This window comes from Rosa rugosa, chromosome 4 (genome assembly GCF_958449725.1).
Source record: "Rosa rugosa chromosome 4, drRosRugo1.1, whole genome shotgun sequence".
In the NCBI taxonomy this organism is placed as follows: domain Eukaryota; kingdom Viridiplantae; phylum Streptophyta; class Magnoliopsida; order Rosales; family Rosaceae; genus Rosa; species Rosa rugosa.
The window spans coordinates 45,006,222-45,021,990 of record NC_084823.1 but is presented as its reverse complement, the minus strand read 5'-3'; the positions used below and the strand labels follow the sequence as shown (position 1 = coordinate 45,021,990).

At 36.0% G+C, this 15,769-nt stretch overlaps 2 protein-coding genes across 2 annotated transcripts; both read right to left on the bottom strand.

The window, feature by feature from the left end:
* Positions 1-382: 382 nt before the first annotated feature.
* Positions 383-4,877, bottom strand: LOC133746288 (transcription factor EGL1-like). The gene is made up of 8 exons (XM_062174466.1): positions 3,691-4,877; positions 2,903-3,157; positions 2,703-2,799; positions 2,546-2,560; positions 2,266-2,322; positions 1,308-2,162; positions 778-1,221; positions 383-662 (listed from the first exon to the last, which is right to left on the bottom strand). Exons 1-8 carry the CDS (start codon positions 3,813-3,815, stop codon positions 591-593), a joined length of 1,920 nt encoding a protein of 639 aa, XP_062030450.1. The 5' UTR covers positions 3,816-4,877; the 3' UTR covers positions 383-590.
* Positions 4,878-7,280: 2,403 nt separating this feature from the next.
* Positions 7,281-8,349, bottom strand: LOC133744890 (zinc finger BED domain-containing protein RICESLEEPER 2-like). The gene is made up of 3 exons (XM_062172919.1): positions 7,903-8,349; positions 7,384-7,693; positions 7,281-7,285 (listed from the first exon to the last, which is right to left on the bottom strand). The coding sequence occupies exons 1-3, from the start codon at positions 8,347-8,349 to the stop codon at positions 7,281-7,283; spliced, it is 762 nt and encodes a 253-aa protein (XP_062028903.1).
* Positions 8,350-15,769: the final 7,420 nt, after the last annotated feature.

Here is a 15,769-nt window from a genome sequence, read left to right as displayed (position 1 = left end):
AGTGTGGATAATAAATTACACCAGATATTATTTTTGACATTTTTCTTTTCCCCAACTGCATTTATAATTTCCAACCAGCTATTTTCCCAGATCCCATATGCAAAACCCAATTGGATTTCATCTTTCGGTCATTCTGTAAGTTCTGTAGCGCTATTATGAAAGTTCCTTAGTGCTCCAGAGTACTATAGAACAATCTGTGGTCATTTACTAATAGGTGAGAAACAGTGCTTGCTTCATTGAAAGGATGAAACCTTGTTTCTGTCAAAAAAATTATTGGTTCTGTTATAATTCTCCTTGCATTGACAGATTTATAGTTGTTAAATCACATCTTACTGAATATAATAATACTCTATCGTATGCTCAAAGTCAAAAGTCAGATATGTTAGGTGCAGAATCGTATTTTATAAACTTGGAACAAAATTATGACATTTGGCAGGAAGCTTAGTTCCTCTTACTAGACTAGTGACTACTTGCAGCAAAAAATAAACCTCCAAGACTCGTGTGTCTTACAGTGACAATCTAAACATCCTTTGCACAATTGTACGTGAGAAAATCAAATAACCCTCTACGGCATCACTAGAACACCAGCTTCAACAGTTCCTAGCGATTCTCTGAAGTGCTTGCTCTATCATCCCAGCTGATGCAATATTAGACCCCTTAAACTGCAGATTAAGAAGAAACTGATGGTCAATAACTAGTAATAGTATATACTGAACAATACAAATTTTCTTAAAGCACTAAAGAAAATATGCTGAGGATGTAACTATGAGTTCCTACCCTTGATTGAATAGTCAGAGAAAGAATCCCATCTGTGGTGGATGATTCAACTGAGTGAGTATCTAAGTGGAGACTGCTTGTGACATCCATGATTTCTAGCAACACTCCCTCCCTCCAAGGAAACCTCATCTCAATTAGAGCACCCTTGTTGTTCATACTCACCTTTATATTATCACTCGAACTGTTCTTCGACGCAACATAGTTGATTTCTGGTTCTGTTTCATCAATGTCACAGGCCTTCCTCTTGTAAACTAATGGTTTCTTCCCATTACTCCTTTTGTTGTTGCAACAGCTGTCAGATGTTTTCTCACTATTATCTTGGGGTTTCCTCTTTATTGTCGCCTCTAAATCTGTTGACTCCTGGGACGTTTCCAACTCTTCAACCCTTTTCTCAAGATCTTTCAAATACTCTATTGCTTCATCAAGTATGGCTACTTTGTCATCCTGTGCAAAGAGAGTGAAAACAAAACAATTAATTTTGCAGTTAATAATGTCTGTAAGCAAATATCAGATTATGCAGTTTTACCGACCCTTTGAATTGAAGGCACCAGAGATTTCAAAATGGAAAACCTTTCATTTAGTTTTTCCCTTCGCTTCCTCTCGGATAATACATGGTTCATAAGACTTTCACCAGCTTCTGGTCTCCAAACTCCATTTCGATCACCATTATCTTCTGGGGACTCAAGAACACAAATTACATGCATCTTAGGAACTTCAAACAAAATCTTCTTCAACAAGTATTGCGGGCTTCCAACTCGTTGTTTTCGGCATTTTACAGATCCTCCTTTCTTCCAACTCACAAAGCTGGATTCCTGACGACCATTTTGAAAGTGTGGCCCCAAAATTAATTGGTGTGAGCTCTTTAGAAGGGAAGAAAGAACACTCTGGTAATGCAAGTCATTGCTTTCAGGTGCCAAAGAGACTTGTTTTGTGGAATTGCACTCTTTATGGTCTTGCAGAAAATGATCAGAGACAACCTTTTCACCGTTAGGACCGGAGACAATCTTTTCAGGATATACCAATGTTTGAGATATGCAATCACTCGAATCCATGGAATGATGTACGTAGTTACTTAACTCATCATCCATATACTGCCAGCTCTGTACTTGGGAAGCTGCCCCATTCATCCCTTCAACCATGAATGAATCTTCAGCTGGTTGATTTGGCCCGAACCCATTTGAACTGTAAGTCACATCTATTTCTTCACATCTTACAATTGGAATGAATTTGGTGTCGATAACATCCTGATCAAGCGCAGAGCTGGTAAGATCATTGTCATTTCTATAGCTTCCTGCACTAGGATTGGTTGTGTTCAAACATAGGGGGTATGGAACCTCCAAAAATGATGTTTTAACATGTTGAATGAGACCAGGGTCCTCCAGAACCTTCAAAAACAACTTGCAAAGTAAATAGTGGATTTGAATGGGTACGAATATGACCTTCTAATTGAATATATCGAAGTCATATTCTAAAACAAAGAGTACCTACCAGCTCAGTCACACCCAGCTCTATCACACCTCCCATAAAAGGAAAGCATACCACAGTCTGGAAAGCAAAACATCAGAAAGAATGGTTAGTTTTAAGAGATAAAACTTTGTACACTGAATCACCGATCACTCTCATATTTGCAAAATAGAACTTGGATTAATTCAATAAGGTGAAAGGAGAACTTATATAAGTAAACATCAGTAGTTTCATGCTTCCCCCATACAAAACATTTTGGATGTATACTATGTTTATATTAGTGCGGATGAGTTGGTAGTAATACCTGAATGGACGCGCTCTGAGGTCGACATTGTTTACAAATCCAGGCAAGGAATGAAGAACAGAGAGAACAGAACCAGAATTCAGTCAAAGCAAGGATACTTGTACAAACCAGAATTCATTCAATGATAATTATATGAACCAAGAAGCAGTGAAGCTACCTTTGCTAGTAGAGAGCGACTAAACACTTTACTATCTGCATAATGAGCATTGCATAGCCAGATTGGTTGGCCATTCGCTAACGTTCGTCCTGGCAACCTGAAGAAGTTTGGGGAAAGAAATAATTAATGATGTTATAAGAAGACTGCAATGTATATTATGGTTGATCAACTGATATAAGAATTGTGAGGAAAGAAATTACCCTTGGCCAATGTTGAAGACGAAAGACATGCAAACCAAGTAATACCACTCTGTATCAGCAAGATCTTCAGGAGATAATGCTGCTGAAGGCCTTCTAGCTTGTGGGCTTGCTTCACCAGCTGAGAGGGACTCGTAAAGTTCTCTCAAGTGTTCACTCCTCTGCAAACCCATTTGATCAGCATCAAGTTCTATGGCTTGAACTGTTTTTCTTGTCTTAATATCTCCATTGTAGTACCCATCACCCCACTCCAAAACCCTGTAAAGTAACATACATGCAAACAAGGACAATGCCATGAGATACTAGAACAACTAGATAATCAAACAGTGAAAAAAAAATACTACTCTTTTTCCTCATCTGGTAGAATGTCAAAGAAAGTAAACACTAAACGCCTCTACTTTTGTGAAGGGCTTAGTCCAATTACAAGACCAACATCTGTTTCAATTTCCGAATTTCCAAACACGCTGCTGCTAATGCTAATGCAAATGCAGGAGCACAGAAGAATTTTTGGAACTGTGAGTGAGAAAAGGTTGGGGACCAAAACTACACTTGAAAACCAAACCAACACGTGCCTGAATCCGGATGACCACCCCCATTATAGAAATTCTGGGAATCTCAAGCGGTTCAAGTTGCAGAAAATACAGAAAAATAAAGCACCGCCACACAGACAGCAATACAATTTGCAAGAACGTCTGACAAAAATTTTGTCCTTATCTTTTCTTGAGACCAAGATAAACAGTTCAGGAAAATTCAACGAACCCAAACAGAGCAAAAGACGAAAAAATGAATACCCTGGCTGTCTTGGTGAAATGGACCAGAAGATTGCGTAGCTCCACTGGATACTTCTCACAGCAATTGCAAGCTGTTTTCTCAGATTCTCTGGCACTCTCTCCTGGTTCTGGAGCCTAGTACCCATTTTCAAGCACAAAACTTTGACTTTGCAAAATTGAAACAGGAGGCTTTACACTGAATCAGAACAGATGCAGATGGACTCTTGCTTGATTCTTCATTTCTGGGCACCACAACCAAATCTTTGGTTTCTATTCTTAAACAAAAGAATTCCACTAAAGAGCCTACAAAGTACTAGCTTTCCAGCTCAAATTCATAATACTTGGGTATCTTTAGCAAAAACCCATATGGTTTGACTCAGAACTGGGACCAAGGACCAGAGTGGTCTTCTTAGTGAAACAGAGACACAGCTTCAAGATGAGCAACTTCTGTGAGAAATTTGGTTATTTTGAATTTATCAAAATTCAAACCCCAAAACCCAAAAGCTGGTATGCTGGAATCAATATCACTGGACCAGTAGAAAAGGAATACACTAAAATAACAAGAAAAACTAAAAGAAACAATATCTTAGTTTCAATCTAATAAATGAGCCACTTGAATTTTTGCTCAAGAAAGCTAATCTGTTACAAAACCCAAGAAGGATAAGCGCTAGCTCTTTAATGGTGGCAAGACTTGGGGTGAGTACACCAGAAATTTGGAGCCCTTAACACATTCATACATAAAATACAAGTTAACAAATTAAACCAATGAAAGATCTGGGTTTTCTGATACCCCCAAAAAATTGAAACACTTGGGCCCAACAAGAACCAAAAACCAAGTTTCCCAAATTGAGTTCTGTTTCTCTTCGCTCAAATAACTCAAGGAAACTAGCTCAGAAAGTCAGAATCACAAACTTGTGAAAGGGAGTTGGAACACAAAACAGGCACGATTCCAATGCACACATTCCAGGAAACTTTCCCAGCTTCACTGCATTGATGCTTTCATGGATTTTTTGATCAATCCAAGCAAAGCAAGCAGTGTGTGTACGGATAAATCACAGAATGGCATGAGAAAGATTCCTGTCGAATTTTTATATCAAACTATTTCTCCAAGCTGCATGGAAGTGCAGAGAGAAGTGTGGAGGAGGAGAAAAGAGACGTGGTACAGTGACAAGGGTCACATGAAACAAAGCTCAAGCTGCTCTAACTCGTCCGTATGTGCTTTTAATGGTGGCACTGTGTACGAAATATTAATAAACAAGAAAACAAGACTAATTATTGTTCTGCCTGTACTGTTTGTATTTCTTTCTCTCTCTCTCTCTTTTTTTTTTTTTCATTTTTTTGGTTGGAAATTTCTTTCTGTTTACTTATTCTTCTCTTTCTTTCTTTTTTGAAAGGAAAAATCCTTCTCTTTCTTTCTTTAGGAGGCCAAACAATTAAATTTTTTTGCCAATTCCACACCAACTTCCAATGGGGAGTGGGAACAGCTGAACAGCAAATTAGGACTTGGCATTTTGGATTTTAATTTCCTTTTAGAAATGCAATTTTTGAGTTGCTCAAGAAAAGTAACATGGCCTACAAGCTAAGATGCGAGTTCTAATACTGTTCTTGAGCTGGTGTGTACCAGTTAAAGACTCTTCAACTCTCAAATTAATTGACTGATGATCATATGTGTGTATGTAATTAGAGAATGAATGATTTACAGTATTAAGTTACATACTAAAAATAAAAACATGGTGACATTTTAAGTTTAAGAATATATTCTCTAGATCTTCCTTCTATATATATATATATATAGAAGGAAGATCTATATATATATATATATATATACCAAACCAATCAAATATATAATTTGTGTTGTGCCGACGAGGTATATTTGATTGGTTTGGTATATATATATATATATATATATATATATACCAAACCAATCAAATATACCTCGTCGGCACAACACAAATTAATTAAACTGATTGATAAGTACTGCAAAAGTAAGCTTTGTTGAACATTGACATCTGAAGGAACCAATATTAGACGTTTAGCAAATCAGAATATCACTCAACTATTAAGGCAAGGAAAACAAGCATTCCTTCATGGAATGATGAAAGATTCGGACAGTATTACATAATTGATGACTAAAAAAGTTAGAAAAGAAGGATGTTAATCAACATTTATTCTTGTTCCTATCACAATTAACCATATTTCCTTATTTGCACGTGCGCTCATTAGAGGTGTGCCGGAAGCAGATGTTGGAGTGTTGCGAGGAATAAATTGAGGTTTTGGGTTAAATTTGTTTCCAAATTTGCCCTTTGGATTTAAAGCATGTGATGGAACATATTGTTGAGCTGGCTAACTTCATCGGCTGGGCGCATCTCAGAACTCCAAAAGCAAATAAATTAAATCTAGCTCCCAATTTTCTATAAGAAATCCTTCAAAAAGAAAATAAAATGACCAATTTTAAGCCTTTTACCCAAAAAGTTGGCCAGAGATTTCTCTTCTTTTTTTCTTTTTTTTCGCTTAAAAGGTTATTTTACAGCAGAAAAAATTTACTAAGAGACACTTCTCTGGAAGAAAGGGTCACTCTAGTGTTGACCTTGGCTGCAAAGGAGGGGTTGCACGCTGTGATTATTTGTAAGATTTTCGCTTTTACGAAACGATAATTAGTATGATATAAATAAGGAAAGTTTTTAAATTGTATTGAATATGTCAACTCATTTGGTTTATGATAATGCATGATACATCGTTTTTTTTTTTTTTTATGTTGATAATAATATATCTGCATCTTTCAAAGAGTCACAGTCTACTCGCAACTTACAATGTTTTAACTTTTAAGTTGAATACTATTAATGTGTATAATTCTTTCATATTATTAGCAGCTCACATAATATTCTGATCGTGTTATGATAGTACTCCATATTGATATCTGTATATTTTCACAATTTGATTAATCTTCTTGAAAGGAAAACAATTATTTCACTTAAATTAATTTAACAATTTACTAGTTCTTTCTCCTAGGCCTGGCAACAGTGCGGTCATGGGCGGGCTTAACGGGTTGGCGGTTTTAACCGGCTTAACCCATTATAACCCGTTATCTTAACAGGTTGAGCCCAACGGGTTCGCGGGTTACCTGTTGGAACCCGTTAAGACCACTAAGTTTTTTTTTTCTTTCTTTCATTTTTAAATTCTTTTCTAATCAGGTACCCATTTTTTTTCAAATATTTTTTTTAAATCCTTTTCCAACCCATTACCCATTGAAACTCTTTTTCATTATTGCTTTGAAAACCAACAAACTCAAATAAAATCATTAAATCAAACTATCAAAAGTTAAATACAAGAGGTCAAGAGTTCGAGCCCCATCAAGGGTGAGAATGGGGTGGGGTTTTTTTTAAAAAAAAAAAAAAAAAAAAAAAAAAAAAAAAAAAACTATCAAAAGTTAAATACATATTAGACTCACAATTCTCATAATAGGTTAAATCCAATGTTACTTGAAACTACAATATTACAAATTCAAAGCAAATCATTACATGAAACTAAAAAAGTCTTTAGTTGGTGTGGCCTTGTCCGTTCAATGTCAAATCCAACACATCTTCAGTAAGTTGCTCCAAATCAGTTCGGTCTTAGTCTAAATTACACAAAAAGAAAGAGAGGCAAATTAAAATAAATATTCACATGATGAAAAGATAAGAAGCTAATACAATAACCAAGTGATATAGAATTTACCTTTTTTACCGAAAATCCAATCTCGAGTACATAGCAATGCTTGAACAGTATCAGGCAATAATGAGCTACGGTATTGATCTAATACTCTACCAGCAGTACTAAACGCGGATTCAGATGCAACCGTAGAAATATGAATCGTTAGCACATCACAAGCCATATGAAAAAGTATAGGATACCGAAATTGTTCCATTTTCCACCAAGAAAGAACATCCAACTCTTTCTTTCTTTCCAACCTTTCTTCATCAAGATACTTGTGAAATTCATTATTCATACTCGAAGTTGAACCATTCTTGTAGTTAGCATCAAATTCCTAGACAAAAATAAACCAAACATGCACTTAAATCACAATGAAGCAAGCTACCTACTACAATACAAAGAAGCAAGCTAGGTCATGTTGTCCAAATATCAAACAGTAAGCTACTCACATTCAGTTTGATAATATATAATTCATAGGCATAATTTAATAAAAACAATTTGATGTCTAATAATGGAAAGTAGATGACTAATAATGGTGTTTACCTCCAAAATGGTGTCTTCACCTTCAATTTGAGAACAACTCTCACTCATGAAACCACTTGAATTAACGGGATTAGACCACTTCTCCACATATACATCAAATAGAGAAAACAAAGTATCAGTGAATTGCTTCAATTGCTCAGAGTTCACACCATAGAGCTTGCTATAGGCCCACTCTACAAATTCCATTTTGTACCGAGGATCCATCACAATTGCAATTCCAAGGATCAAGCTGTAATCCGACCAATATTTTTCAAACTTCATATTCATCTCTAATCCCATTTGTCTCATGAAGCCATCTTGATGTCTCATGGCTTGTTGAATGCTGTGCTGGATAACAAATACCTTGGGAAAAAAAAACAATTTTGAAGTAGGATACTTGGTTCCAGAAAATAAGAGTGACCTCATAGAAAGTTTCTCCAACATGCTGCACATGCAGATATCTACCATTACTGACAAAAAATAGAAAAGAAGATATCAACCATCATTTTCCTGGACATAAGGTATCTACCATCATTTGCAATTTACATCGCAGGTTTCTTTTTCTTTCCCTAATGATTATAAAACCATATTTTAGTTTTTTTTTTTTTTTTTTAATTCGTAGAGCTCACTTAAGAAAACAAAAACCCCAGATCTCATAACAAACCATTATAATCCTGACGTCCAATCTGTCAGATTCTGTTATTTTTTCTGGCCATATATCAGATTTTTCTTTAGTGAAAATATTGAAGAAAATATACGTCAGAAACAAACATAATACCTGAGCTTTCAGCTTTGTTTCTCGTACAGTCCCACTTAAAACTTGTAATAGTGAAATACGTACTCAACGACATTTGCAGAGCTACGAACTGATCTGAATATGAATTATTGCCTTCTGTGAAACCATCTCCTGTGAGTATCTGATAAGATTGGGATTTATGCATGACTGATGACCCAGATGTTGATCGTCTTGTTTTGATGAAAGATGTTGATCGTCTTGTTATGAAGCCCCTCTATCACACTATGAGTCTGATGGCCTTTGTTTTTCACTTTTTCATTTTCTGGTTGCTTTGCTCATCTATCGTGACGGAGTGTTTTACCCTCTGCCCATTTTGTCTGTGTTTCTTTTCTGACTCCATTGCTTCCGGTACGATTTTCCATTTACCCAATCATCAGCATTACTTGTTAGTTGTTACTTGATATCCCTCAAAAAGGAAACACTAGAACATGTATTTTACCAAAGGGAAAATTTCGCAAACAGTACACCAAGTAAAGGCCACTAATAATTCTTATACATAAAGTTCCAAACCAAATATTTCGGTACATGAAATCTGAAACTCGACCCACTATCAGTACACGACGTCAATTTTTGACACTAAAATGTCCATTATGCCCTCAGTTCTTTTTTTTTTTAATAAATTTTTTTTTCTGTTATTTTTTTTTTCCTTCGTTTTTTCTGTTATTTTTTTTCCTTCGTTTTTATCTCTTTCTTCTTCCTTCTTCCGAGCTCACTCCCTCGCTTCCAACACCGCCTTCCTCACCTCCACGCTCACTCCCTCGCTTCCAACGCCGCCCTTGCCCTCCAATTGGTGAGATTTATGGTCCTACAGCTTATATTTGTAACTCAGCCAATATTTAGTCATGTGAAAAGAAAGAAAGAGATAAAAACGAAGGAAGAAAAAAAAAATAACAGAAAAAAAAATTTATTAAAAAAAAAAAACTGAGGACATAATGGACATTTTGGTGTCAAAAATTGACGTCGTGTACTGATAGTGGGTCGAGTTTCAGATTTCGTGTACCAAAATGTTTAGTTTGGAACTTTATGTATAAGAATTATTAGTGGCATTTACTTGGTGTACTGTTTGCGAAATTTTCCCTTTACCAAAAGAGAAGAAAAGAAAAATAGCTAAAATCATTTTACCATTCTGAACTTTACACTTAAAATCAGTTGTGTCCCCAAACTTCTAATTTGATCGCAAGTGCCCTTGTACTCTCCAATTTGATTAATTATGGCCAATCCTTCACTAATCTATCAATTTATTCAGATATTGTTGTCCACTCAAACTAGTTTTTAGCCTTTAATCATGCAAGAAACACACTATTTACATGATCAAGCCTAAACATTGACTCTGAATGGGCATGCATTATCAATAATTTCTAAAGAAATTAAGGAATTAGTTTACTAATGATTATGATTGATCATATTAGAGAGTATAAGGGCATATGTGATTAAATTAAAAGTTTGAGGGCACATATGATTTTAGGCATAAAGTTTAAGGAGGTAAAATGAATTTAACTCAAAGAAAAACTAGCTAGAACAACATCATGCCCAGTTACCTAACTTCCTTTAATTCACTATGAAAAAAAATAAGAAATAAAAATACTATCAAAGTGACTCTTCTTAACCTTATTTTTATGAAATGCTTAGCTAGGAAGTTATCATTGTCCCGAAACTAGGAGAATTCTATGTACCAAGTGTGGCCGGATTTATTGTGGAGGATTGTCGGGTTGTTAGTTGTTATAACCGTATATATTCATTCAATTCTATGTTGCGAATCCAACAGTGTTGTTTGACCGAAATCACAATCAAGCACTAGATCTTGGCTAGTATTGCTTGAGAGCAGAGCCGGACCTGACATGAGGCCCGGTGTCTCGTCGGAGCCTAATATTTCTTTTTATGGGGGTATTTAAAAAAATTATTAAGTAAATAAAATGTAAGTCTTTTACCAAACAATGAGATTGATTTTTTTTTTTTTTTGAGGAGAAGACGTCAGAGTATATATTGAAGAAGTCAATCAGTTTGTACACAAAGTGGCTAAGAAGCCACTGATTTCTGTGGGGACAAACCCACTCTAATACAGATCAAAATCAGAACCTAATGCAAATCTAGCCATCATGTGGGCAACCTTATTTGCAGTCCGACTAATATAGCTGAAATAAGAGCCATGAAGGCTCCCCAGCATAGTGAAAATATCTTCATAAACTCTACCCAACAAAGAAGTATTCACACCTTGTGAGTTAATGGTAGTCACAACGTGCTGACAATCAGACTCAAAGGCAACTGGAGCAAGGCCAAATCTATCCACCAAGTTGCATGCAGCTCGGCAAGCCAAAACTTCAACAGTTGGCAGATTTGACACCCAGCGCACCTTAGAGCAAACAACGCCTACTATTGAGCCAGAACTATCTTTAAGCACAACCCCAATACCACCAAAATGGCTTGAAGCATCATATATCCCAACACAATTAGCCTTAAGCCAACCCAGGGAAGGTGGAGTCTACTGTGAATTCCCTCTCCCCACAACCCGGCGTGAAGGAGCTTGAACTGACCTATGAAGATGATAAAAAGAAGTAACCTGAAAAGCTAGCTGATCAAGGGATGCAAACCTACCATTCCAAAGCCTCTGATTTCTCTCCTTCCACACAAACCAGACCAATATCAAGAATAAGGAAGCATCCGTTTTAGTTAGATTCCCCAAACACAAAGCCAACCAATCACGTACAGAACCATGCACCATATGCAACGACTGCACTATACCCAATGAAGGAAAATAATTCAACAAGTCCTTCACAAAAGGACATTCTGAAGGAATTGTGTCCTAAAACAATCATTTTGATGTAATTATTATTGTAATTATTATTATTCAAAAGGGCAAGTTTATTGTTCATTGCTTATATTTAATATTTGATTGAACAAGGTCCAAGGAATATGAGTTAAAGAGAAAGTAATCTAAAGAGTTAGATGTGTGAGACCTTTACTCTTTCACACTCTTATCCTAAAAGGTTCCTAGTCATAGGATTATCACTTGGACATTGATAATCCGGAAAGACTAGCACATACTATGTATGCTCAATATGGAGGATGATATGTCTCTTGTCATTTGTGTAGAGACACTAATACAAGTATGTGGGTGCTCTTAACTTAAAGAGTACACTGAACGCGATCATTAGAGTTCTTGTATGGAGTCTTACTTACATGTCAAACTTGAACTCTAAATTGCAATAATACAAATTAGTCCTTTGACCTGAGACACCATAGTTGTCTTATGAGTGAATGGGTTATCTCTTGATGATGCAATAACATTGTGTCCCTTAATGGATATAATAGATGCATTCATTGGTATAATCAATTCGGTCATGGAGACATGTGAGTGTACAATAAGGAATCTCTATCCTTAAGTAAATAAGGTGTATGTTCAAAGATGTGATTCAATGAGTCTTTGGCCAAAGCATTGAATGAGATTAAAAAGGAGTTTTTAATCACATTCTAAGAATCACATAAGAATGAAAATCACATTAGGGGATTGACATATCAATTCCATACCCCGATGATGTGATTTAGAACATAGTGTTAGAGAAGGACCGTATTGTATTGTAATTCCAATTGAATAGGTTCTTTGTCATTCTACATTAACTAGGGTAGTCATGATATGTTGCAAGACGTCACTCATGACTTGTGAAGTCCCCGAGGATTAATAAACATTTATAATCCTAATAACAAGGGAGAATCAAAAATGGAGTTTTTGATTCGTAAACAAAATAGAATGGTTTCTATAAACTTCACTGCCTTGTTAATTAGAACCTAAGAGATCGCACACCATATAAGTGGATCCTTGAGATTGTATATGAAGAAGATTAAACAAGAGTTGGTTATGACCAAATAATTAATTAGATTTATTATTTGGACATAATTAGGTTTTTCGGGTAAAACCGAACCTATTGGGCCTAAACGATTGTCGGGCTTTTCGTGTGGACTTGGGCTTCACTAAATGAGATTTAAATGAAAGCCCAAGACACATTTTTAGTGCCCAATAACAAGTATGGACCAGCCAAAATATTGGCTTTATGAAAGTCAATATTTTCTTTTAGTAATTGGAGTTATTTCCTATTATATAAAAGTGAAAGCATGGACAAAGAGAATAAGTGTGTCTCCACACTATTATTTTCAGATTTGAGATAGAGAGAGAGAAAGAGTTCTCTCTTGGTCCATTTTTTCAGAAATTAAAGGAAAGAAGAACACTTGCATAATTTCTTCTTTTCTTTCATCTTTCTTCATCTCTTGATTCACTTGGTGAAGATCCTTAGAGGCCATATCCTTTTGTGGCTTTACTTGTTACATCAAAGAGAAGATTACAAGCACAAGAAGGAGTACAAGAAGGAGTTCTTAATCCAAGGTGCTTCAAGGTGGAGGAAACACACACAAGGAGAGATCAAGGAGAGGAACTTTGGTGGTTCACTTGGATCGGATTAAAATCACGCTCCAAGGGTGAGTAGAACATAAACTCCCTCTTTGTTCTTCCTTACTATGCATGCTATCACTACAAGGGAAAACCCCTTTAATGACAAACCAGTTTTGTCTCCCATTCAAACAAATTTGTCACCCATTGGTATGGGTGACAAAATCATTTTGTCTCTAATAGTGTGTGACAGATTCTTATCAGTGACGACAAGTAAATTTTGTCACCCAACCATAAGGGCGACAAAATACATTTTGTCACCTATACACCTATATTTTGTCTCCTAAAATTGTTCACAATTACCGGGAAATCCTAAATGGCGGGAAACTAGATTGCGGGAAAACTGAATTCGAAGGCCATTTTTTTAATATTTTAATTCAGTACATATATACTTTTGTATTTATGTTAACTTGAAACATTAACAAAATTGAAATCAAATGACAGTCAAATTGAAGCGTTCACTTTTATTCCAAGAAAAAATATATGGAGATGTAGCATTGATTAACCAATATCCAACATCAATGTACTAAATAGACAACAACATAAACATGTTCACTAAAAGATACTACCAAGTCAAAATATTAAAATTGTGGCCTTATAAACTACTTCCTCATCTTCGTGTTCTTCCTCGTCCTTATCCTTAGGCATATGATCATCATCCATCACCATAATTATATACAGCATATATAGCCTTGGACGGTAGCAACTTGACCCTCAATCTGCTCCATGTTCCTCGAAAGCTTTTCCATTGTACTTGTCAGCTCAGAAGAAGAGATCTCTGCCTCTAGGATCATAGACCAAATTCTACCCAAATTCGCCAAGATATTTACCTGCATAGGGAGATGAAATTCTATCGAATGGAACCAAAAAAGCCACAGCACATGGAACTAACCATAACCAACAGCATAAAACAGAGCAATGGAAACTTAATCCACTGAAATCTAAGATGTGGCCCAAAATAAGGAAGCATAATATAAAATGAGAAGGAATGAGTTGATCACTGAAATGGTGAAGCCAATAAAACCTGGAACAAAAACTACTGTAAATCATCACCACCACAAATCAATATAACTCAGATCATAGTAGGCAGCCAAAAAGGCAAGTACAAGAAAAAAGTTTGAAAGCTAGATAGTGGAAACCAATAAAGCCGAAGCTCTACCCATTCCAATTCCGGACTGCAGCCTCCACCAGCCAAATCCTAAAACACATCAATAAAACCATGATGCATCATTATTCTAATTGAATCAAGAAGATTTGGAGGAATAAAATTATAGAAAGGAGTAACTTGATCACTGAAACCAATAAACCCGATAACCCAACGACTTGCTGTAGACCCCAGCAGCCATCACCATCAAATGAGCCAAATCCTAAAGCACTGCACGAGGTAGGGGATCCTTCTGCAAATCCTTGAGCTTGATCAAGATGGGTTTCCACGCCATATAAACAGTGTAATCATACCATGAAAACCCAGAAAGAAAACCAAATCAAAATTAGATCTTGAGCCCTAAACAGACCCAAACGAAATCCACCCCACTTCGAATCAAATTCGCACAATTGACAATACTAAATTATAATCAAAGATCAACACAATCAATGAGCATGAGAGAGGAGAGGAGAGGAAAGACAACTGACGATCACGGCAACATGGAAAATCAGAAATAACGGGCATTCGAGGTTGATTCGTCAAAGAGCAGGCAACACTCAGCAGTGTTAGTGGGAGACGTGAGGAGTGGGCGCGGCAACTCTTCCTAAAAAGAAAACTTATTTAACTGTTTTCTCAACACCAAGAAACCTTACGACGTCGTATCTTATTGCCAAAATAGAGTTAGCGACAAAAAATTATGCAATAGGAGACACGTCCTATTGCCTCCCCTATTCCGCTTTCAGTGACAAAAAATAGTTGTCCCCTATGCTAATAATTCGTCACTGAAAAAGCGGTGAATTATGTTTATATATAAGACAAAAATTTTGGTGACAATATTAGGATTTCGTCGCCCATCAGATGTTTAGGGGACAAAATTTAGGTTTGTCACAAATAATTTTGTCTCTAAAAGGGTTTTTTCTTGTAGTGTATGTTTATATACATATCACAATAAGCCAAGATCATGGGTTAAAGGAATGGATTTTATGTTTAGTTAGTAGTTTAATGGTTAAACTAATTCCGCACTAATTAAAAAGTTTTGAAATCCATCCATTCCTTCACATTCACAGCTGACATGCATAATCGTCTCCTCCGCAGCATTACAAAAGAAACAACCATCCAAAATAGGTACTCTTAGACTATGTTTGAATCTCATTTCTGTTGTGTATTTATTTTTCTTTTCAATTTTTTTTTTTTTGTAAATATTTGTTTTGGCTATTTTTTTTTATAAAAAATATAGGCCCATTTTTATTTTTCGCCTCAAGCCTCAAAATTTCAAGTCCGGGCCTACTTGAGAGGACATTGAGTTCGGTTAGAGAATAGTACTCATGCTATTATTCTGGATGCATGTATTAGGGCTGCACGCAGATTGGATTGGATCGGTTTTGACTCCAAACCGTCTCTATGCCAAACTAAGCGGTTTAGACATTTTAGACAACCGGTCATCGGAAAAAATAAGCTTAATCCGATCCAATCCAATCCATTTAAAGATGGTTTGGTTTGGTCGGTAAGG